Raw genomic sequence first — 25,197 nt, forward strand, 5'->3', positions numbered from 1 at the left:
AAATAAAAAGGGAGAAAAATGTTTTTGTATAAAATCTTGACATTTCTAAAATATAGGGGCTTCAAACATCCACTCTGGGAACTAGGATTTTTTCTACAGGCGAGAAATCACAGTAACAACTGAATTCCACAGCCACAAAACACTAAGTCCTGGCCATCACATGAATGACTTATGGGCATGGGATAATGACGAAAGTAATGTGTGGGAGGTGGTGCACTATGTAAGGTCTTTATTATTGATGCACGAGAAGCCAAGTATAGCACTGGGATACAGTTCTTTCTAACTTCTTAAAAAAACAAATCAGAATGGTACATGAAAAGAGAATATATGATTTAATGTTAAAGCCAGACATCCACAGAGATCAACAAGTACATGTTCTTAACAGACAGGAGAGAAGCATGTGTTTAAAAAAGTAACACACATTAGGCACCATTGTTATGTCCTTAATATATCTAATAAAAATCATATACATCATTTGTGCTTACTTCCTTTCAAATAAAAAAATATGTGGAAACCCCACCAATGATTATTGCTGACCAAACAATCCCACAATAGACAGAAGAAATATTACAGTAGTCATTTACGCATACATTATTCCCAAATGTTCAGTGGGAGCTCACGTCCCTTATGATATAAAAAAAAGTATATTATAAGGCAAGTTTTGAAGTGGCAAACAGTTCTGGACAAACAAGTAGCTCCAGGGCTTGGGAAATACAAATACTTAATTTGAAAAAGCAAGCACACAAAGCAGATCAGATAAAAAGTCAAAAGATTTGACCTAAGCTGCTATAAAAGTTGCTTCCAGAATGGGCATTATTAGTGGTCTGTAATGTTTGTGGTTAAAGAGCGTAATAAAAGTTTATTATTTAGATAGATTGTGAGAACTTTATACAAATAATTCTAAAAATCCAAAACAGTGATCTAAGTCCTGTCAACCCTGTGTCCCTCGACACCGGGATTGTATTCTAGAGTATTCTTTCATAGATCTATTATATTTACAAACATTAACATTTCATCTTAACCTAAAACCTTCCTGTAAAACAGCAGGTATGGAGTTGATGTAGAAGTTGTAGTTGGTGAAAGAGATGCCAAAAAGTCCCTTTCTTCTGTTACTTTCACTTCTGAGTCATCGAAGAGTAACCACTTTCCTTCATACTCCTTTAAACCTTCAATTGCATGCAAAACCCTGTTTTCCAAAACATTGGTACTCATAGAATTTTGACCACAAAGTTCATTCTCTTTGCTAGACTCAGAACTTCCATTAGCTTTCATAAAATCACAATTTTTGTTTTCAGACAGTGAGCTCATTACTTTATGAGAATTTGAAGCTTTGCTGCCAACTGTTTCACATTCCATTTTACTTTTCTGTCCCCCTAGAAGTCCAACTGAATCTGTATTTTTCTTGCCCAACATTTTATTTGGTAAAGGTACATTTGAGCCAGCTTTGAAGGAAACTTCACCATCATCATAATCTCCAGATTTTGCTTCCTCATTCGGTGGTTCGGACTTGATCATTTCATGCATCTGGTCAACAATGAAATTCCGTGTATCTATTTCTAAACTGTTCAGATCTGTGATTTTAACATAAGCGGTGTAGTGACCACTGCTGATTGTGACGCCACTGTGCATTACCACTGCAAAGAGCCCATAAAAATCACTGGTTGGCTTTGTGCTCCACTCTTCAAGAGACAGTTTAAGAGGTGTCAATAAGGGAGTGTTGATTTTGGAGAGACCACCAAAGCTGTCAAACCTTAAAAGAAAAATACAATATTAAAAATAAAACCACAGATGTCATGTTAAGAGTTACCTCAAAGAGGGCTACAGAGACTACCACTGGCACAAAAAGAGAAAGTTATCTAACCAACCAAACATTTTATATTTTATGGCAAGATAAGAGGCGTCTGTTTCTAAACTATGTTATGTTTTTCTCTGCAGGGTAAGATATGAAAAATGCCTGCAAGTACATATTTATGAAAAGGTATCCATATTCTTTGAGCATTGTAGTAAGAAATACGTTACTTACCTGTAACTGTAGTTCTCCTGTATTAGAATCTTTCATAGATTCATATGCTTGAATAATTCCCAGTCATCGAGATGGGAGCCCCCGGTATTATTAAAAGCAATGTCCTATTAGATATAGAACATAAGGCCCTAGGCCTTAAAATATTTGCTATATATCCCTGTCCTTTTGTGTAAAAAAAAAAAAAGGACTAAACTTAGAACCAACCAATCAATAGACACCATCCTGTAGAACGTTCCTGAGAGAAGCTCCAGTACCTCAGATTTTCCTGAGAGAAGCTCCAGTACCTCAGATTTTCCTGAGAGAAGCTCCAGTACCTCAGATTTTCCAATCACAAGTGTGTACAGTCAGAAAACACAGATATCTAAGTGAGCCTTCTCCAGGGGAGGTGGGTGGGTCGCATGTGAACCTATGAAAGATTCCAATACTGGAAAACGAATAGTTTCTTACCTGTCGGTGTAGTTTTGCAGCTTGAAGATCTTTCTGGATTCACTATGCTGTGCATATTCCGCAATCTGGTGGTTGGGTCCGGAATCGTAGTCTTTTCTCTCTTTTTTTTTTTTTGGGTCGTAGCCCAGGTGGGCGTTGACGTCCCACCATTTGGTGTCCTTTCGGTGACGTCGGCGTGCTTCCGGCGGAAGCTACCACCCTTGGGCGCCATCTTCGGATTCTTTTTTCTGTCTCTTTTCCTTGTTTGTCTTTGTAGTGAATCCATGGCTATGTATGTTAATCGTTTTTTCAACGTTAGTGTTTCCACGTATTTTGTAATTGTTCCAACTTGCTTTCTTTTCCATGTTTTTCCACCCTCTTTTCCAGCCTCATCTTTCTGGCGGAGGCGGGTGGGTTCGCTAGTGAATCCAGAAAGATCTTCAAGCTGCAAAACTACACCGACAGGTAAGAAACTATTCGTTTTGCAGCGTGAAACTTTCTGGATTCACTATGCTGTGCATAGATTTTGTAGCGGTTTTCGTTACTTTTGTGGCAGTTGGGTGGAAGATGAGCGTTGGTTGCTAAAAATATGTTGAAGCACTTTTTGTCCCACTTGTGCTTCCTTGTTCATCTGTACATCCACGCAGTAGTGCTTCGTGAAAGTGTGTACTGAAGCCCATGTTGCCGCCAGGCATATATCCTGAATCGGTGTGTTGGCCAGGAAGGCAATTGTTGCTCCTTTCTTCCTGGTGGAGTGGGCTCGTGCCCCTCCTGTTAGCTCCTGGCCAGCTTGCTTGTGGCAGAACTGAATTGTCTGTGCGATCCATCGGGCTATGGTGTTTTTCGTAACTGGTTTGCCCATGTAACTGTTAGCGAAGGACACGAAGAACTGTTTCGTCTTCCTGTGATCCTTCGTTCTTTCAATGTAGTGCATCACAGCCCTTCTTGCGTCTAGGGTGTGGAGCGACCTTTCAGCGCTTGTAGTGGGGTTTTGGAAGAAGCTAGGGATCTGAATACTCTGATTCATGTGGAACCTTGACACCACCTTTGGCATGAAGTGTGGGTCAGTTCTCATCACGACCCTGTCACTGTGTATCTGGATGTACGGTTCCTGCAGTGTGAGTGCCTGCAGTTCGCTCACCCTTCGTAGTGAGGTGATCGCCACCAGGAAGGCCGTCTTCATTGTTAACATTTGCAGTGATGCTTTGTGGATGGGTTCGAAGGGTGCTTTCATGAGCTCCGTCAGTACCACGTTTAAGTTCCAGGCCGGTGGCGGCATTCTCTTTGGCGGCGCTATTCTTTTAGCCCCTTCCAGGAATCTTTTCACGACTTGAGATGTGAAGAAGCTTCTCCCTGTTTCTCCTCTTGTGTATGCCACAATCGCTGCTAGGTGCACTCTCAGCGAGGATGAGCTTAGCTTTGCCTTGATTAGGTGTGTGAGGTACCTTAGCACCGTGGACTCCTTGGTCAGTCTCCTTTGGAGTTGTTTCTTGCAACACCATTGAGTGAATCTTTTCCACTTTTCCCCATAGCACTTGCGTGTGCTGGGCCTTCTTGCCTCTCGCAGCACCCGCAGGGTGCTCTCTGGTAGTTTCAGGTGTGCAAATTCTAAGTCCTCAGGAGCCAGGCTGAGAGGTTGAGGCTCTCTGGCTCTGGGTGTAGGATTCCTCCGTTTTCCATGGAGAGTAGGTCTCTTCTTTTTGAGAACTTGTGGGGAGGCCCCTGCGCCATCTCCATTATCTGAGAATACCACGTCTGTCTGGCCCATTGTGGTGCCACAAGGATGAGCGTCATGTTGCTCTTCATGCATTTGTTGAGTACCCTGGGGATCAGTGGTATCGGGGGAAAAGCGTAGGCAAATGGTTTTGACCAGCTTATCCATAGGGCATTCCCCTGAGACCGTGCCTCTGGTTGCCTGGATGCAAAGTATTGGCATTTTGCATTCCGGTGTGTTGCAAATAGGTCTATTGTTGGGGTGCCCCACTTCCTGAATAGACTCTCTGTTTCCTGACTGTTGAGTTCCCACTCGTGGGATGCTGAAGTCTGCCTGCTGAGCCAATCCGCTTCCACATTGTCCTTCCCTGGCAGGTGTATGGCTAGCAGGTCTATTTTTAGTGGTATGGCCCATTTCCAGATCTCTTGTGCCAAGTTTGACAGCGGGAACGATTGCGTTCCCCCCTGTTTGTTTATGTAAAACATCGTTGTGGTGTTGTCTGTTTGTATTAGCACCTTCCGGTTGTGTAGGTCTTTCTGAAAGGCCTTGAGGGCTAGCAACACAGTTTTCAGTTCCAGGTAGTTGATGTGCCTGACTGCATCTGTAGGGCTCCACAGACCCCTCACTCTGAGCCTGTTCATGTGTGCGCCCCACCCCTTCTGGGATGCGTCTGTGGTGATGGTCACTGTTGGGTCCAGTGGTGTTAGAGGTTTCCCTTCTGTTATTCTCTCCTTGGTCCACCACCTTATCTCTTCCTGCACCCTGTGCGTTACAACCACTAGATCCTCCCAACTTCCTGTAGCTTGTGACCATTGTTGTTGCAGCCACTCTTGGAGTGGTCTCATTTGTAGTCGTGCATTGGGGACCAGATGGATGCATGATGCCATCATCCCCAAGATCTTGCTCACAGTCCTCACTGTCAGAGATCGCCCCTTCTGGTAGTGACGTTTCTCCCTCAGTAGGCTGAGCGTTCTCTTTTCGCTCGGTAAGACTCTGCATTGTATGGTGTCGATCCGGGCTCCCAGGAAGATCTTCACCTGCTCTGGTTCCATCGAGCTTTTGCCCCAGTGTATGGAGAAACCCAGGTTTGCTAGCGTTCCTTTCACCTGTTCTGCATGCTCTTTGCATGTCCTGTAGCAGTTTGCCTTCACCAGCCAGTCGTCGAGGTAGAGGTACACGTGTATCCCCTTTCTCCTTAGGTGTGCGGCCACTGCCGCAAGGCATTTGGTGAACACCCTTGGTGCGGACTTTAGGCCGAAAGCTAGGGTCGTGAATTGGTAGTGATCCTTGTTTACAGTGAACCTTAGCATGTGCTTGTGCTGCTTGTTCATGGGGATGTGCAGGTATGCATCTTTGAGGTCTATGGTAGACAAGAAGTCCCCTGCTTTTATCTGAGGAATGACCTCTTGTAGGGACGTCATTTTGAATTTTTGAGTTTTGACGTATTTGTTCAGGAACCGTAGATCCAGGATGGGTCTTAGGCTTTCGTCCACCTTTGGCACTAGGAAGTAGTTTGAGTACACTCCCATGTTCCGTTCTTTGAAGGGGACCCGTTCTATGGCCGCTTTGAGGAGGAGTTCTTGGGCTTTCTCTTGCAGTAGTTGCAGCTCTCTTCCCGAGTGCTGTCTTTTCTTTGGTTTTCTGTTTGGTGGCCTTTTTTCCAACTCTATGCAGTACCCGAACTGCATAATATTGAGTATCCACTTGTCTGTTGTTATTTTTCTCCACTCCTGGAGAAAAAATCTCATTCTTCCTCCTACCGGAGTTGCATGTTCCTTTGTGTCTTGTCCGTGTAGCACTCTTCTCTTTGTTTTCCCGTGCTCCTCCCCCGGAGGGTGTGGGTGGTAGAGCACCTTCTCTCGTGTGAAGTCACTTAGAGGGGGGCTGTTCGCCGCCTCTTCTTCTCTGGCCCCGTCCATTTCCTCTCGATCGAAAGGACTGGCCCCTGCCTTGGTAGTTCCAGTTTTGCCTCTGCTGCCCCTGGTGGCCTTGGCTGTCACTCTGTTGCCCCTGGTGGAAACTCTGGTGAGAATCTCCTCGTTGGCTTCCACCTCCGCCGTTCGGCCTCCGCGACGGAGTGCCCCTTCTCATCCCTCTGAACTGCAGGGCTCCCATGGACCTTGCCGTCTCGTTGTCCTTCTTCAGTTGGGTGAGCTTATCATCAACTGGGGCTCCGAACAATGTTTCACCGCTGAAGGGTGTGTTCAGGATGTTGTTCTGGACTTCAGCCTTGAATCCTGAGATCCTGAGCCATGCTTGCCTTCTTTCAGTGATGCCTATAGCCATCAGTCTGCTGGATGTTTCTGCCCCGTCCAAGGCTGTCTTCAGGCATGAGTTGGCGATGCTCTTCCCTTCCTCTACCAGGTGTGCTCCTCTGTCACGGTATTGTTCCGGGAGGTGTTTGAGCAACTGTCCCATCTCCTCCCAGTGCTGGTATTGATGCCTATTCAGGAGGGCGTTGGAATTCGCCATCCGCCAGTGCGTTGCAGCGTTCCTCTCAATCTTCCTGCCTGTTAGGTCCATCCTCCTGCTTTCTTTGTCAGGTGGGGGTCCGGGCGTTGTTGGGACGTTTGCCCTTTTCCTGGCCGTTGCAGCGATGATAGAATCCGCTGTGACGGAACCCTTGATGTAAGCTGGGTCTTCGGAGGAGAATTTGTACTTCTTCTCAGTCCTCGGCGTTACAGATCTGCATGTAGCCGGGTCCTTGAAGGCCTCCTTTCCCTGGGCCGTGATACTCTTGAGCATGGGCAGGAACTGGCTCCTTGTCTGTATGGGGAGCAGTGTCTCGAGCAGGAAGTCTGCTTTTGGCTTCTCCTCTTCCAGCTTAATTCCATAAGCTGTTGCCGCCTTCCTTACCACCTCATTGTATGCCCCAATGTCATCCGGTGGCAAAGGCCTCGAGGGGTATGTTTCTACCGCCTCCTCTGGGTTTTCTGCCTCGATGTCCTGCCATTCCTGGTCTTGGGCCGTCGAGGAACCTGAGCCGTAGCTTGACTGCTGTTCCCCGTAATCCCCCTCTGTGTAGTAGAGGTCCTCCTCCTCTTCGTGCTCCGAAGGTTCCGGAGTTTTCGGCGGCTCTTCGATGTCGAACTCTTCGGTCCCTGTACCTCAGCGACGGTCGGTGCCGGCTTCGGGGGAATCTTGTAACTTTTCATTTTTTCGTCGAAGTCCTTCTTTCTCTGAAGGATGTTCTGCATTTCGGCCTCGAGCCTTCTCTTTTTCCTCTGCATTTCTGCGGCCTGTTCGTCGTCGAGTGTTTCGGCCGCCCTTTTCGGCGTCGTCGTCAACGTCGAAGCTTTCTTCGGCTCTTTTTCTTTCGACGTCGAAGGCCCTTTTTCGGGGGCTTGCTTCGATGACCTTTGCTTTTCGCTGGTCTTCTGCCTCCGGGAGTCCTTCTCGGAGGATCCGCTGGGCTCTTTTTCGGAGGATGCAGCTTCGGTCGTCGATTTGCTCGGCGCCGGTGCTCCTTTCGAGGCTCTGTGCTCTGACTTTCGAGAGTCTGCCTCAGGTTTTCGAGGCCCTGTGGGAGTTTTTCGGGGTCGTAGACTCTCCTACCTTCTCAGGCGTACTCTTATCGGTCTCAGCGACCGTGAAGTCATCTGGTCCTTAGGCAATGTTGTCCTCATCGTCGGTGGAGAGGCCAAGTTCATAGAGCGTCGGGGCTTGGCCCTTGCCCTGCATCGTGTGGTGAGCCGTCCTCTGTCCTTCTCGAATTCGGAGTGTCTTCGGCTTGAAGACGGAGCAGGCGTTGCAGTCTCTGCTTTCGTGGTCGATTGGCAGGCAGAGGTTGCAGACTGGGTGCTGGTCCTTCTGAGCGAACTTGTGGTGGCAGTTCTTGCAGAATTTAAACGGTGTCTTGTACATCCCTGCGCTCAGGGGGCCCCCTGTGTGCGCATTCCTTCAAGGAGGTCGAAGATTTCGAAGTTCTCTCCTTTCTTCGTCGTCTCCTCACTAAAGGTCCTCTTCTGTCGATGTTCTTAGGTCTTCACCTGTGAATTTCTGCTGTATTTTCTTCTTTCCTCCTCCAAAACTTCTGGAGCTTCACGCGACGATCCAGACCCAACGGCGGAAAAAAGAATCTGAAGATGGCGCCCAAGGGTGGTAGCTTCCGCCGGAAGCACGCCGACGTCACCGAAAGGACACCAAATGGTGGGACGTCGACGCCCACCTGGGCTACGACAAAAAAAAAAAAAAAAAAGAGAAAAAAGACTACGATTCCGGACCCAACCACCAGATTGCGGAATATGCACAGCATAGTGAATCCAGAAAGATTCACGCTGCAAAACTACAGTTACAGGTAAATAACTTATTTCTTACTCCAGTATTGGAGCTTTCATAGATTCACATGCTTGAATCAGAGTAGTGAGCAGTGAATAACACATTTTCGTGTCATATTATACTACAGATAGTCACCCATATAGTGCCTGCGCGCGCGCACACACATCAATCAATCAATCGATCAAGACATTTATAGAGCGCACTACTCACCCGTAGGGTCTCAAGGCGCTAGGAGGGGGGGGGGGTGCCGTTACTGCTCGAACAGCCAGGTCTTGAGCTTCTTCCTGAAGGAGAGGTGGTCTTGGGTCAGGCGCAGGTCGGTCGGGAGGGAGTTCCAGGTCTTGGCGGCAAGGTAGGAGAAGGACCTTCCTCCTGTTGTCGCTCTTCGGATGCGGGGGACGGCGGCGAGGGCGTGGCTGGCTGATCGGAGGTGGCGTTTGGGAGCGTAGAAGTTGATTCGGCTGTTGAGGTAGCTCGGGCCTTGGTCGTGAAGGGCTTTGTGTGCGTGGGTGAGGAGGCGGAAGGTGATTCTTTTGTTGACGGGGAGCCAGTGCAGGTCTCTCAGATGTCCGGAGATGTGGCTGTTTCGTGGGATGTCGAGGATGAGTCTGGCTGAGGCGTTCTGGATCCGCTGGAGTCTCTTCTGGAGCTTGGCGGTGGTTCCGGCGTAGAGGGCGTTGCCGTAGTCCAGTCGGCTGGTGACGAGGGCCTGGGTGACAGTCTTCCTGGTCTCGGTGGGGATCCACCAGAAGATCTTCCGTAGCATGCGTAGGATGTTGAAGCATGACGAGGAGACGGCGTTGACTTGTCTGGTCATGGAGAGGGAGGAGTCCAGTATGAAGCCCAGGTTGCGTGCGTGGTCCGTTGGTTTGGGTGCGGTGCCCAGGGCGGGGGGCCACCAGGAGTCGTCCCAGGCGGAGGGCGAGGAGCCCAGGATGAGGACCTCCGTCTTGTCTGAGTTCAGTTTCAGGCGGCTGGTCGTCATCCACTCGGCTACATCTCTCATCCCTTCGTGCAGGTTGGCTCTGGCGGCGGCGGGGTCGTTGGTCAGGGAGAGGATCAGCTGGGTGTCGTCGGCGTAGGAGATTATGTTGAGGTTGTGTTGGCGTGCGATGGCCGCGAGGGGGCTCATGTAGACGTTGAAGAGGGTGGGACTCAATGAGGATCCTTGAGGGACGCCGCAGATGACTTCGGTGGCCTCTGACTTGTACGGTGGTAGGCGGACTCTCTGTGTTCTTCCGTCGAGGAAGGAGGTGATCCATTCCAGTGCCTTCTCCTGGATTCCGATGTTGCCGAGGCGCTGCACTAGGGTGCGGTGGCAGACAGTGTCGAATGCCGCGGAGAGGTCCAGGAGGATGAGGGCCGCTGTTTCTCCGTTGTCCATCAGGGTTCGGATGTCATCGGTGGCAGCGATGAGGGCGGTCTCGGTGCTGTGGTTGGCTCGGAAGCCAGACTGTGAGGGGTCGAGGGATCCATTCGTCTCGAGGAAGGCGGCCAGCTGTTTGTTGACGGTCTTTTCGATGACTTTGGCCGGGAACGGGAGGAGCGAGATGGGACGGTCGTTCTTGAGTTCGGTGGGGTCCGCTGTAGGTTTCTTGAGTAGAGCGCTGAGTTCTGCGTGCTTCCAGCTCTCCGGGAAGGTGGCGGTGTCGAAGGAGGTGTTGATAATGTCCCGCAGGTGGGGTGCGATGACAGCGTCGGCCTTGTTGAAGACGTGGTGAGGGCAGGGGTCGGTCGGAGATCCGGAGTGGACGGAGTTCATTGTGCGGATGGTGTCTTCGGTGCTGATCGGAGTCCTTGCAGTTGTGTGCGTTGTTGTCCAGCCGGTCCTTGTATGTATTTTTCTTGGTGGCGCGGATCAGTTGGTGGTGTTTCCGGGTGGCAAGCTTGAGGGTGGTCATGTTGTCCATTGTTGGTTCCCTTCTCCATGCTTTCTCGAGGGCTCGGCAGTTCTTCTTGGAGCTCTTGAGTTCGTCGATGAACCATGGGGTTTTTCTGCTGCCGGGTCTGCTGGGCGGGGTCCTCAGAGGGGCGAGTTCGTCCGCGCAGTTGTTGATCCACTTCGTGAGGTTGTCGGCGGCCTGGCTGGGGTTCGCTGAGCCGGCAGGAGGGTGCTGGCTCAGGGAGGCGGTGAGCTGGTCGGCTGTGATCTTGTTCCAGCTTCTTCGGGCAACCTGTTGCTGGTGGTGGTGGATCGTCGTTCTTTTGAAGGTGAAGTGGACGCAGCTGTGGTCCGTCCAGTGGAGTCCTGTTGCGTGGCTGAAGGGGATGTCTTTGCTGGATGAGAAGACGGCGTCGAGTGTGTGTCCGGCGAGGTGGGTGGGGGTGGACACCAGCTGCTTGAGTCCGAGGTTGGCGAGGTTGTCGAGCAGGGCGATGGTGTTGCGGTCGCTGTTGTTCTCCAGGTGGAAGTTGAGGTCCCCCAGGAGGATGTAGTCGGCGGAGGGGAGGGCATGCGGGCTGATTAAGTCGGCGATGTCCTCGCTGAATCGTGTGCGTGGTCCCGGGGGTCGGTAGATCAGGGTGCCTCTGAGGGTGGTCTTCGGGTCGGTGTGGATCTGGAAGTGCAGGTGTTCGGCGGTGGTTAGGGTGTCGTCGGTGTTGGTCGTGATGCGGATGGTGTCTCTGTGGATGATGGCGATACCTCCTCCCATCTGGTTGGCGGTGCGGTCCCTCCGGGTGATCTTGTAGCCCTCTGGGATGGCGATGGCGATGTCGGGCGCTGAGGAGGCGTTCATCCAGGTCTCCGTGAGGAAGGCGATGTCAGGGGCTGTGGTGTCGAGGAGGTTCCAGAGTTCGATGGCGTGTCTGTGGACGGAGCGGGTGTTGAGCAGGATGCACTTGAGGTGGTTGCTGCTGGTGTTCGGCTTGGCGGGTGCAGGGTAGGTCCGGATGCAGGTGAACTTGCAGGCGTGGCAGCTGAAGGGTCCGTGGGTGTGCCTCGGGGTGGCGCGATGACATCCCGGGATGCCGCCGGTGTTGAGTGCGATGAGTTCGGCGGCGCTGTAGGTTCGTCGGGTCGGCTTCCGTCGGTGGGGGCCAGGGGTCCTGGCACTGGGCGCGGTCCAGGCGCGGACGGGCGCAGACGGGCTTACCTTTGGCGCGCCTTCGGCGCACAATCGGCGCGCCCGCTGCGCGTGGCCGCTGCGCGTTCGCACGGTCGCCATATATGGCGAAGTGCGCGGGTGGGCGGAGCAGCTGGGAGGCGGGGAGGGTACAGAAAGAAAAGGGGCGGGGTTAGCGGTGGTGGCGGGAAGCGGGGAGCGGGGAGCGGGGAGGGATGAGACGGGGGTGGCAGAAGGAGGCAAACCAGGGAAAACAAAGGAGGAGGGAAAAAACAATTTGAACAACAAACAGCAATACAATTACAATTTAAACGGACCAGAAAGATGCAAAAACGATTACAGGGACACAGTGCAGGAATCGAGTGTAGACCACGCCGCTCGGTGGCAGGGGGCGTGGTCTCGCGGCGGAGACGGGGCAGGCGAGGCACAGGGCGGGAAGGCACAGGCAGCAGCTGGTGGCCGTGCGGCGCGGGGGTGTCCCAGAACTGGGTCACACTCACCTGCGTCGCACGGTCGCCATATATGGCGAAGTGCGCGGGTGGGCGGAGCAGCTGGGAGCGGGGAGGGTACAGAAAGAAAAGGGGCGGGGTTAGCGGTGGTGGCGGGGAGCGATGAGACGGGGGTGGCAGAAGGAGGCAAACCAGGGAAAACAAAGGAGGAGGGAAAAAACAATTTGAACAACAAACAGTAATACAATTACAATTTAAACGGACCAAAAACAAGGCAAAAACGATTACAGGGACACAGTGCAGTAATCGAGTGTAGACCACGCCGCTCGGTGGCAGGGGGCGTGGTCTCGCGGCGGAGACGGGGCAGGCGAGGCACAGGGCGGGAAGGTACACGCAGCAGCTGGTGGCCGTGCGGCGCGGGGGTGTCCCAGAACTGGGTCACACTCACCTGCGTCGCACGGTCGCCATATATGGCCAAGTGCGCGGGTGGGCGGAGCAGCTGGGAGGCGGGAGCGGGGAGGGTACAGAAAGAAAAGGGGCGGGGTTAGCGGTGGTGGCGGGAAGCGGGGAGTGGGGAGGGATGAGACGGGGGTGGCAGAAGGAGGCAAACCAGGGAAAACAAAGGAGGAGGGAAAAAACAATTTGAACAACAAACAGCAATACAATTACAATTTAAACGGACCAGAAACAAGGCAAAAACGATTACAGGGACACAGTGCAGGAATCGAGTGTAGACCACGCCGCTCGGTGGCAGGGGGCGTGGTCTCGCGGCGGAGACGGGGCAGGCGAGGCACAGGGCGGGAAGGCACACGCAGCAGCTGGTGGCCGTGCGGCGCGGGGGTGTCCCAGAACTGGGTAATAAATTCACTTAATGTATCCAGATAGACTAGAAATCATAGAAAATGTGAGACAGTCAAGGATTGCGGGAAGGAACAAAAGGAAAAGAAGGCTTACCTTATTGAACAAGCATATGCAATGCAATAGGTCTTGCATTACTGAAAGTTTGAGCTATTGGTGCTGCAAATCATCATGCAACACAAATAGCTTAAATTTTTAGTAATTCGAGACCTATTGCATTTCAAATGCTTGTTTACTTTGCCTTCATGTTGTAATATACATAAACGGGGACTAGGACTATTGATTGGTCAGACGTCTCAAAATTAGTATTCACATCTGAAACATGGAGCTACTGTATCCGGTCCCAAATACAAGCTGGAGAAGAATCAGCCTGCATGATTACCCCCATTGGGACCATCTGTGGCCGGAGCGAGAGACCTCTTGAAATAACAATATTTGTTATATAACTAGAGACAGGGCTGGCTTTAGGGCAGCATGAGGGGTGAGGCCGCACTGGGCACTAACCTATGATTGTTCAAGATTCAGGCAGCAATAAAAATTTCAAGATAACTTGTGATTAATGTTCCTGCTAGAGAGAGAGAGACCAAAGTTTTACCTAGTGGCAGTTTTGACTTGCCATTAAGTAGCACAGAGGGTTAATATGCCTGCTGCGAAGAACAGGTCTGTATTTTCTGTGGATAGCTGAGTGGATTAGTAAAGCCAGTGCGCTAACTCCAAAACGTGAAAGCTAGTGCTTTGAAGCAGATTAAAAAAAAAAAAATCACAGCTCACCTTCCATGGAACCATTTTGCTTGTCTAACAAACCAAAATCTTCATTAGACTGCCAAAAGCCTCTTGCATTTTACACAACATGATTCGGCATCCTTCACTTCTGGGGAGTCACCCTCTAGTCTCCCTCCTGGGAGAATGAACTGGGTGAGCAGTGCGACACAATAAAAGACAGACTTGGGAGAACAACACTCCGGCATAACGACCAACGGCTTCATTTAACTGAGGTGATTTTTTGACAGTCTAGTGATAGTTTTCAATAAATAATGGTGCATGCTGAGACTTATAGTCTCACTTGCCGAGTATACTTACCGTCTCTGTTTGGAGGGAGAGGATTTCGCCAGCTTCAAGTGTCCCAACGACCCAGGGGTGCTCTATGCCAGTGCCAGCCGCAGGTGTTCTTTCACAGGATCTTTCAGGAGGAAGGATTTTTGTGTGCCCGGAGTGCCCCCACCTCCTAGAAGGATTGTGTCAGCCTCGGGTGTTGCAGAGTCCGGTGCTCAGCACATGACAGCCTGACCCTTACTCCGAGTACACCCAGGTACAGCAGAAGCAGCACAAACAAATACTCTTACTTCCTGCTTAAAGGGCCAGTCCCACATCCCGGCACCGACAACTTCCTGCACACCGTGCCCGCTGACACCGTCAGGCAGCCTGCAACTTAGTTATCTTAAGATTTCGTTTCGGGCACTCTGTGGGAGGCTGGCAAAGCCACGATTAGGGCGTTGCTAAGGGTCAGCTCCAAATCCAGCAACAGGCTCAGATGGAGCAGATTACCTCACGTGAGGCGCAGGCGCTGCGTCTTGAACAAGCACTCACCCAACCTCCTGACGCCTCCGAAGTGATTCTACGTGCCCTTAGTCGATCAGAGATTAGACAACTCTCGCTGGACGCAGCCAAGCTCCTCTGGCGCTCATCAGTGGCCAGGGTTTATGGGTGGGGTGACAAAAATGGCTCGCTCCTCCACAGACTGGCCACTTACCCTAGGGCAAACCGCATAATCCCTGAAATCGTAGATCATGACGGTTCGGTGCATCACTTACCATCGGGGATGGCCCACGCCTTTGCCACATACTATTGTCAGCTGTATGCAGCTAGAAACCCTACCCTCTCTCTTTCTGGCCTGTTGGGGCTCGGACCCAGCTGTCTTTCCCGCCTGGATCCCATAACTCAAAAGATGAAATTGGGGAGGCGATCTCCCTCATCTCCTCCAGCAAGACGCCGGGCCCCGACGGCCTCCCTCAGGAATACTACACTCTATATAGCGAAACCCTTCTTTCCCCCCTTGCGGGATTGTTTCAGGAAGCGGCTGAGACGGGCTCCTTCCCCCCCTGAGATGGACATGGCCACCATAGTGGTCCCTCCCAAATCCAAGCCGCCTTTGCAGCGGTGTGCGGAGTACAGCCCTTTTTCCCTCATTAATACTGACCTGAAACTGTTCGCCACGGTGCTTGCCTAGTGGCTCAAGCCTCACTTACCAACATTGGTGCATACCGACGTGGCACCCGTCATTGTCTCCGGCGGTTGCAGGTGGCCCTGGCTCACCGCCACTTGCTCACCCCCTACCCAACGCTCCTCCTTGTAGACTTTGAAAAAGCCTTTGATTCAGTGGACCGGAGGTTTTTGGAGGTGGTTCTTGAGGAGATGGGCTTTGGTCCCCGCTTTAGAGGTCTAGTCATGGTTCTCTACGCCCACCCGAAGGCACGGGTCCTGGTAAATGGGGTCCTTTCAGAACCCTTCCCGGTCTGCAGGGGGAACGAGGCAGGATGTCCTCTTGCCCACCTCCTCTTTGCTTTGGTGACGGAGCCCCTAGCGACCCAGATACGAACGTGCGCAACGGTGCGGGTTGGGAATGGCCCAACACCGAAACCGATAAGATAGCCCTTTACGCGGACGATGTGCTCATCTACTTAGCAGACCCCGCCCGGTCAGGCCCCCAGTGTCTCCACATTTTACAGTCCTTTGAACAGGCATCGGGCCTCCGGCTAAACCCTGACAAATCGGTCCCGGTCTCCCTTCACTTGTCCCGAGAATGCTTTGATTGGCAGTCCACCATACCAATCCGCCGCCTATCGTTAAAGTACTTGGGGATTGTTTCACCTGACGTGACCCAGAGTTGCTGCTCAACTATTTCAAAGTGACGTTTATGAAGTGTGTGCGGGAATACAAACAGTTAGCTTATCAATATAAACCATACATTTCCAAGAAAAACAATGAGCACTGCCATGTGGCCTGATAAATACTTAAATGGGTAAATGCTTTTCTGGAATCGACAGTTGCATGTTTGTACTCTGATATCTTATACGCATTTCCATAGCGCCTTCAAACATTATTATAGAACTGTATATTTAATCTGTCTTTCATTCTTCAGAGGTCGATGCAAGTGGCTAGCAGAGACTGGCGGGAGGGCAGGTGGGACCGGAAGGCGTGGTACAGCAGAGTCAGGCTGGGAGTGGTGAGGGGGAGATAGTAGTAGTAAACAAGCCCGCGAGTGGTGCGCGCGCCACAGCGAGACATATGGTTTCACTTATTGCGCCCGTGTCTGGGAACGATAATTGAAACCACATGGCAGTGGTGCGCGTAACAGACACCAATAGGCCTTGGGCGGAGCAATGCGCCCGCCTTTGGCCAATTGCGTGCTGTCTTTGATAAAAGGACGCACGCAAAGGCCAATAGCGTGGCCCAAAAGGAAAAGCACACGCACAAGCGTTTCCTAGCTCTGTTTTCAAACCCCCTACATGAGGTCTCTCGCTGCGCGAGCAATGCTGCGCACTGCAACGCAGGCGCGAGACCTAAAAAGATGTCTGAGAACCGCTTGTCCCTGTGTTGCATCTCGCTTATTCTCAGCGTCCAAGCAGTAGTGCTTGGTGAATGTGTGCCTCCTAAAGGGGGAGTGATTCAATTCAGGATTGCGGAGGCTAGAATCAAAATAGCATTATCTGTAAAAAGCCGCCTCCCAGACCATCAATTGGTATGATTCACAACTGAAGGATTAACAATATTATCCTTCTTTTTTTTTTTATTTAACCTTTGACTCTTACTTTTTACGTATGCTTAATTTACAAACATCCCTCTTTAAGCTTCTTATTTTGGCAGTACCTCACGATTAATAGACATTCATACACTGACATTTTTACTCAAATCTTTGTATACAAAATCAATTTTACATAATTAGGTAACAAACTCAGACATGTAAATAAACATTTTAGTCAAAACAATTACACAGTTAACATGTCTTGTTTACATGTAACAGAAAACATGGGCCACAACATTAAAGCAATCATTTATTTTATTTTAAAAGTTTTGTATAGCGCTAGCTCGACCCGTAGGTATCAGAGCGCTTTACATACACACAGTACACAGCAGGGGGGCATTACAATTACATAGTAGGCTGACAGAAAGGAAGCAAACCACAGATACAAATACAACATGGGAATGAATACGCAGTACAGCGGAGGGGGAGAGAGCAAAAGAAAGGGCAGAACGACATTGTCCGGTCACCCACTATCCATGAAAGTCCAGGGAGAGGGGAGACCAACTTTGGTAAAGAAGACTAGGTTAGTTGACGTTGGTCATGAAAGTGTTTGTTGAGCAGATGGAGTTTCAGGTCCTTTTGAAACAGGAGAAGGAGGGGTTGCATCGGATGACTCCAGGGAGAGCGTTCCATATCCTGGGAGAATTGCCAGAGAACGATCGGTATTGGGTACTTTTCTTTTTCACTTTTGAAAGAATAAGGAGGTGTGAGTTGGTGCTTCTTAGTGTTCTGTATTGATCTGCTCTAATCAGTTTGTTGTTTAAGTAGTTGGGGGTAGGAGAGTGAAGGGTTGTGTGTGTGATGCAAGCCAATTTGTAGATACATCTCCCTTCCAAGGGAAGCCAATTGAGGCAGTTGTGAGCTGAAGTGATGTGTTCAAATCTTTTAACTCCAGATACTAGTCGAGCTGACATGTTCAGCACTGCTCTTAGAAGGGCTAGGTGAGCTTTCAGAGTCCCTGTAAGGATGGCGTTTTCGTAGTCGATTTTGGAGAGAAATAGGGATTGGACCAGTGTCTTGAGGTCATTATGAGGTAGATAAGCTTTCAGTTTCTTGAAGTGTCTTATAGAGAAAAGAGCACTTTTTGCAGAGTTTTTGATGTGGGCCTCCATCGATAAGTTCTTGTCAAGGGTGATGCCTAGAGACTTGACTTGACTGAGTCGGATAGGGTAAGGGGGCAGTTTAGGGCAACCAGATTCTTGAGCCACTCTTGGATTGGGTGATGGTTACTTTTTGGAGAGAATAGGATTAGTTCAGTTTTGTCAGGGTTGAGCTTTAAGTGGTTAACGAAGAACCAAGTTTGTATCTCGGTTAGGGTAGTACTGAAGAGTTGATTGTCGCTGGGAGACTTGATCCTGAAATAGATTTGGGTGCCGTCCGCGTAAAGGTGGTAATTTACTCAGGCTTTTTTCAATATGATTGTGAGGGGCGCCTTGAAGAGATTTAAGGGGGGCGGGGAGAGGATCGAGCCTTGCAGAACCCCAAGTGTAACTTTAGTTGGTTTTGAGAGACAGGAGTTAATTTTACGAGCGGTGTTGAAGGAAGGAGGTGAACCATTTTAGTACTGTGCCATTGATGCCGGACCGTTTCGACAGGGTCTCCAAGAGGGCTCGGTGGTTTACGGTATTGAATGCCGCAGAAAGGTCGATAAGGATGAGTAGGCAGGCATCTCCTTTGTCTAGGGCCTAGTGAATGTCGTCGGTGACGTGGAGCATAGCGGTTTCCGTGCTACAGCCTTTTCTGAAACCAGACTGAAAGGAATCAAGGATGTGATTATTGAGTTGGAGGAGAACACATTTCTCTAATGTTTTTGCAAGGAATGGGAGGTTATAGATAGGCCAGAGGTTGTTAAGATTAGGGTCAGCCCCAGGTTTCTTGAGAATCGGTGTGATTTGTCCTAGTTGGAGGGAGTCTGGGACACAGCCTGAGGATAGAGAGGCGTTGATTTTTGTCCAGAAAGGAGAGATGGTGTGGTTGAGTTCTTTTATGATTGCAGAAGGGAGGGGGTCCATGGTGTGGGAGGAAGGTTTTAGATTGGAAATTATATTGAAGACCTCATTTCCGACATTAGTTCAAAGTCAGACCAATGCGCATTGTTTTTGAGCTGGAGGTAGGTCTGATTGTCCTTGTTAAGAGCTCTTTCCGAGTGGTCAAGGAAGGTTAAAGGGGGATTAACTGTTGGTAAGAAGGATTGATCAATTTTAGAGACTTTATTTGTGAAGAAGGTGGCAATTTCTTCACATCGCTCATTGGTGGCTTCGATTTCTTGAGAGGGAGTGCAATTAGTTTGGCTTTTAACAATGTTAAAGAGTTCTCTTGGTCTGTTTCTCGCTAGATCAAGTTGGCTGCGGAAAAAACTGTCTTCTCATCAAAGATGTGTTTTTTGTAAGACCGTCGAGCAGATCTAAGATGTGTTAGGTTCAGGGATGAGAGGTTTTGTCTCCAAGACCTTTCTGTTTGTCGGAGTTGGCGCCGTTCATCATTCAGCTCCACGTTAAACCAGGGTTTTGATTTGGTTCTCCTCAGTTGTTTGAGTTTGAGAGGAGCTACTTGGTCTAAGACCTCTGCCATTCTTGAGTTGAAGTAAGAAGTAAGGTCATCAGCCGTCCATGATGAGGGATGGAGTTGAATCGACTAGATGCTTACCTCTAACTCAAAACAAATTAGTAACCTCAGGTATACATAAAAGACATAAATCGTTCTGTAATATGTTAACCAGCAGTACAATTAATATCTTTACAGCAAATTATTGTGTCCGGTTTAGTAAGTCATGGGACAAACTGCTGTAATGTTCTCTCATATTTTGGTATATATAAGATTTCTGGAAGATCTTCTTCAGGGCCAGGTGTTCATTGTGAGGACACGTGTTGTCTTATCAAGACTCAAGAGAGAGACACCAACGAATACGGAATAGAGGTCCCGACACCTGAAGCAATTTGAAGAAAAAGAAAGACGAAAAAGTACAAGGTTTCTCCTAGAAACAGCATGGAGACCCACCTCCTCAATAAGACCAAACCGTAGCGAATTGATAAGACAACACGCGTCCTTTCAATGAATACCTGGCCCTGAACAAGACCTTCCAGAAATCTTGTATGAGGTCCACATTTGAAGGTCGAAACGAGCCGGCGTATTATATATAAAGGTCAAGAGTCTAGCATAACTATTGTAAAGTGCACAGCCGGCACTAGGTGACAAGCGCGCAGAAAGGCGCAACCATCAAATTATGTAATAACACATCTGAACTTTCCAGGACCATAGAATAAGGCCAATATACCAAAATATGAGAGGACATCACAGCAGTTTGTCCCAGGACTTACAGAACCGGACACAATAATGTAACGATATTAATTGTACTGCGGGTTAACATATTACAGAGCGATTTATATCTTATGTATACCTAAGGTTACTAATTTGTTTCAAGTCATAAGTAAGCATCTTTGCTTTAACGTTGTGGTCAATGTTTACTATGTTGCATGTAAACAAGACATGTTTCCTGTCTAATTGTTTTGACTAAAATGTTTATGTACATAGATGTCTGTCTTTGTTACATAATTATGTAAAATCGATTTGTATACAAAGATTTGAGTAAACATTTCAGTGTATGAATGTCTATTAACCATGAGGTACTGCCAAAAGAAGCTAAAAGAGGGATGTTTGTAAATTAAGCATACATAAAAAGTAGGTGTGTCAACGAAGGTTAAATAAAAACACAAAGGATAATATTATTAATCCTTCAGTTGAGAATCATACCAATTGATGGTCTGGGAGGCAACTTTTTACAGATAATGGTGAATGTGTGCAGCGTTCTCCAAGTTGCTGTTCTGCAAATGTCAGGAAGGGACACGCCTGCAAACAGCACTGTAGATGTGGATATTGCTCTGGTAGAGTGGGTACGGACTCTTGACGTCAGAGGATGGCACGCCTGCAGATGACAGTTAACAATTGCACTCGATATCCATCTTTAAATACTCGGTTTAGTGATAGGGAAACCTTTTCTAGGTGCACTGTATACTATAAAAAGTTGATTTGACTTGCAAGATGATTTTGTCGTGTTCAGGTAAACTTTTAGGTACTGTTTGACATCTAGAGAATGCAGAAGACGCTCTGCTGCAGTCTGTGGAGTTGGAAAGAATGACTTCCAAAAATTAGCTCATTAAGGTGAAAGTCCGAAGGAACCTTGGGGATGAACTTGGGGTTTGTTCGTAGAATAACTTTGTTGTGTTTGAATTGTGAGAAAGGTTCTTGGGTAGTAAAACCCTGGAGTTCACTAACCATTCTCGCTGAAGTAAGGGCTAGGAGGAGAGCCACTATCCAGGATAGGAACTTCACATCCGCTTTGTGAATAGGTTCGAAAGGATGCTTATTGAAAGGGCTCAGCACTATATTCAGCTGCCATGAAGGAGGAGGTGCCCTTACTGGAGGAAACATCCTAAACAGGCCTTTGAGAAACTGATTGACCAGCCTGCTGGATAATAGCGATGGAACATTCGCTGATCTGCAGATCGCAGCTAAATGAACTTTAATTGATGCGTGAGCTAAGCCTGAGCGAGCCAGGTGTAGGAGAGGAGGTAATACTTCCTCTGGAGGTGAATGGAGAGGACTGACTTTAGAATATGCACACCACATGCAGAATCTTTTCCATTCAAGCGAGTAAGTCCTGTTAGTGCTGTCTGCTCTTGCCCTAGCCAGCACCTGCCTACACTCCTGTGGGATCTTTAAATGTTGAAATTCCTGGAACTGAGGAACCAAGCTGCTAATTTCAGAGAACTGGGGTTCGGATGACATACTTGTCTCTGGTTCATCATCAAAAGGGATGGAAATGGTTTGAGATGGATCGGAGGCTTGATTGAGAGTAGGTGAAGTTCTGTGTACCAATGTTGGCGAGGCCAGGCTGGTGCAGTGTTCCGTCTAACTTTTTTAGTACTCATGGAAGGAGAGGGATGGAGGAAAGACGTAAGCAAATATGCCAGACCAAGCTATTGAAAAGAGATGCCACCATGAACCCGGATGGTGACGCCAACTTGCGAAGTACCGCATTTTGCGTTGTCTGGGGATGCGAACAGATCTATATTCAGCTTGCCCCATTGTAATGAAATGCTGTAAAGAGTATGATGCTCCGGGTCTCACTCGTGGCAGGTTGTCTTTAGTCTGCTCAACGTATCTGCTATGATGTTCTGTTTTTCTGGAACATACTCCGCTGAGATATGCACCCTGTGTTGAATCGCCCAGTGCCAGATAAGCTGGGCTTCCTGAGAGAGCAGGAGAGATCTTGTTCCTGCTTGTTTGTTCAGGTAGTGTACGGTCATAGTATTGTCTGTTCTGCCCTCTAGAGATGCATCTGTTGGGATCATGAGAGGAGCAGCCTGAGACGGGAATGGCAGACCATACGATAACTGGCGAGGTTGCATCCACCAGTTCAAAGCCACAATCATGGGAGGAGTGATTTGGATCAGATCGTTGAATGTGCCCTCTATCTGTACCCATTGTTCGTTTAAAGCTTCTTGAAGAGAACGCATGTGGAGATGACAATGAGGCATGAGGGGAATATAGGAAGACATCCCTAAGAGGGATTTGTAAAGGCATACGGAAAGAAACTTTAAGGACCTGTTTTGCCAAGGATATTACCCTTTGTTGTCTCCACTGTGGTATATGCCATATTTTTGTGGTGTCCAGGATAGCATGTAGAAAAACCAGTCCACGGGACGGTTGCAGAATCGATTTTTCAACATTTAAAGTGAGGCCCCAATCTCCCGTCGAGGTAAGGAAAAATGTGATATTGCGTCAGATATGCTGCAACTGGTGCTCAACACTTCATGAAAATGCAGGGAGCAGATTTTAGTCTGAAAGGTAGGAAGCGGAATTGATAGTGCCTGCCGGCCACTGTGAATCTTAGAAATTTCATGTGCTTTAGGCGTATGGGTATATGAAAATATGTGTCCTGGAGGTCCAGAGACGCCATGTAATCGTTTCCGTTGAGGAGGTGTAACATCTTTAATAGAGATCATGCAGAACAATTGTTTTTTGAGGAATTTGTTTAGGTTCCTTAAATCCAAGATTGGTCTCCACTTCTTTAACTTCTTTAACTTCTTTCGAATCAAGAAGAAACAGGAGTAGAAACCTTTTCCTCTTTGGTTGAATGGACCTCATTCTATTGCTCATCTTCGCAACATGTTGGTAACTGCCATCTTTAAGAGATGCAGGTGCGTTTGAAAGCGGGGCAGAGGTGGTGTTAGAGGAAGGATCTTTATAAAATCCAAAAAGGGGCCAAATTGGATTAGATGTAGGACCCATTGGTACAATGTTATTACCTGCCACTGCTGAAAATAATGGGATATTTTGCCGTCCACAGAGGTTGAAAGTGCGGTGCGGAGTCCGACAGCTGGGAGAAGTCATTGGCTGCGACCGGTGTCCTTACCCTGGCGCCTTGATTTGCCTCTGAAGGCAGTCTTGTAAGCCGCTGCAGGTGGTTGGCAGTGAGTAAACTGAGGCCTGTATTGTTGAGCGGAAGAATAGGCTGGGTAGCAAAACTGTTGGTAGCCTCTGTATGATTGGTGACCTTTTCCTCAGGAGCCACGAAAAGGCATTTTTCTGTACTGTAAAGTACCTAAAAACGTAGCTGTATCCGTGTCTTTAATAGCTCGTAAAGCTTCATCAACGTTCTGCCAAACAATTCTTCTTCATCATAGGGCCTATTTAGTATTTTTGTTTGTACCTCAGGCCTGAATGAAGTGGCTTTCAGCCAACCTGGACGCCTCAAGGCGGCCGCTCCAGCTAACTGCTGGAAACGAGTGTACGCCACATCCATAGCTTAGTTTTACTTCCAAGGCAGACCGCTCGCCCTCTAGAAGGATTTTCATAGACTTCCACTACAAGACAAGGAGGAAGCTATCTAAGAAATGTGTCAGATCCGACCACATCTGCCTATTATAAAGGGCCAGTAAAGCCAGAGAATTCGCAGCTCGTAGAGTTAAGGCTGACATAGTCCAAAAACGCTTCCAGATGTTGTCAAGTCTCCTACCTTCATTATAGCAGGGCGCAGTCAGAGGATTCTTAGATTGTTGCTGTGCTGCTTGCGAGCTTACCGAATCTGGTTTTGGATGACCCATTAAGGAAGCGGGAGTGTTATCCGGAGCTTTGTATTTTTTATCAAGCCTTGGCAACACAGGTAGAACAGTAGTAGGATTTTGCATGATCCTCAGTCCCTCTTTCCAAATATGATCAATAATAGGCATAGACCTTACCGATTTCCTGTAAGGCTCTTTATAATCATACAGGAAACAATCCTGTTGATGCACGGGCATTGGTAACTCAAAAAGCCTGACCGCTCAGATTATGGAAACCCCCAATATCTTCCGGAGGTGAATCCGCTTGTGGAGGAGATGGAGATGCCAGTGGTGGAATAATGTAAATCTCACTCATCCTGATGAATTTGCCCTTTTTCTCCCTATGTTTCCTCTTCACAGGACGACAGCTGTTGCACAGGAGCAACTTGGTGAAAGTCGAACATTTTGAGACTCCTGCTGAAGAAGAGGGGAGCGAACCTGTGCCTGTGGAAGGGTAGGCGGAGAAGGAGGAGGTGCCTCTTGGAGAGTAGGCTCAAGAGGAAATCTCCTCATAGTCTGCCAGCATAAACTGCAGATCCGTCACCAAATTTGGAGGGAGGTAAATCTCATCCTGCTGTTGATGATGAGGTGAACTTTAATATTGATGGCCATAATAATCATCGTCATCAGAATCCTCCTGGTTCTTAACATTAGGATCAGGTGGGCTTAAAGCTGCACCAAAAAGACTATCGTCCTGAGAACCCTCTTCCTTGTCATCTTCTTCCAAAAGATGGGATGGCAAAGGAGACTGCACCTGACTAGGTGAGGTTAAAGCTGGTATCAATGGAATTTTCGCAATTTCATGTTCTTCTTTCTGCGTGAACAGTGTCGACGACGAGCTAGTCGACGAGGGCTGCTTCTCGTCCAAATCCTGGTTAGGCGACGGAATACCCTTAGTCAACGAGGGATGCTTCACGGCCAAATCTTGATTCGTCTACGGAATTGTCTACGTCCATTGGAGACAAGAATTTTCGTGCACACTAACAGAGTGGATACCGTCGTCGACTTAACCAATGACACTTCTGCCGTCGACGAGGGTCTTCCTGTTGACGACGATGGTGAAGTCAAGGTCGACGAGAACTGGGTCGTCGAGAAATGGACTTTCGACAACGGCAATGACTTTGGGGAGACAATCTGCTTCACCGACGCTATTCAGGCCTGACCGGTAGACGATGTCGCCATCGATGCTGAAGAAACCGTGACGGTAGTGACTGTAGACACAGTCAATGTGAGCAAAATCACCTCAGGAGAGGATTTTCTCGTCGACGGAGGTTGTCATCAACGAGCTGTCCATAGGCGGAGCTGATGTAGGATTCTTGAAGGTATGCTTCAGCTTCATAGGTGGGGTAGAAGGTTCTGAAGCTGGCTTTTTAGCAGATTAAAACTCCTTTCTTGGTGAGAAGCTTTTCTAACAGACCCAGCCTGCCTATGAAAGGAGTCAGATGACTTTCTTTGGAGGTTGCGATGATGAACAAGACA

At 48.7% G+C, this 25,197-nt stretch overlaps 1 protein-coding gene across 1 annotated transcript in view; it reads right to left on the reverse strand.

Moving 5' to 3' along the window:
* Positions 1-309: 309 nt before the first annotated feature.
* USP1 (ubiquitin specific peptidase 1) overlaps positions 310-25,197 on the reverse strand; it is a 124,216-nt gene continuing 99,328 nt past the window's right edge. Inside the window, exon 8 of the mRNA XM_078669550.1 lies at positions 310-1,750. Coding sequence (XP_078525676.1) covers positions 1,018-1,750 — 733 coding nt within the window. The 3' untranslated portion in view covers positions 310-1,017. The remainder of the gene's footprint in view (positions 1,751-25,197) is intronic.

This window comes from Lissotriton helveticus, chromosome 1_2 (assembly GCF_964261635.1).
Source record: "Lissotriton helveticus chromosome 1_2, aLisHel1.1, whole genome shotgun sequence".
NCBI lineage: Eukaryota > Metazoa > Chordata > Amphibia > Caudata > Salamandridae > Lissotriton > Lissotriton helveticus.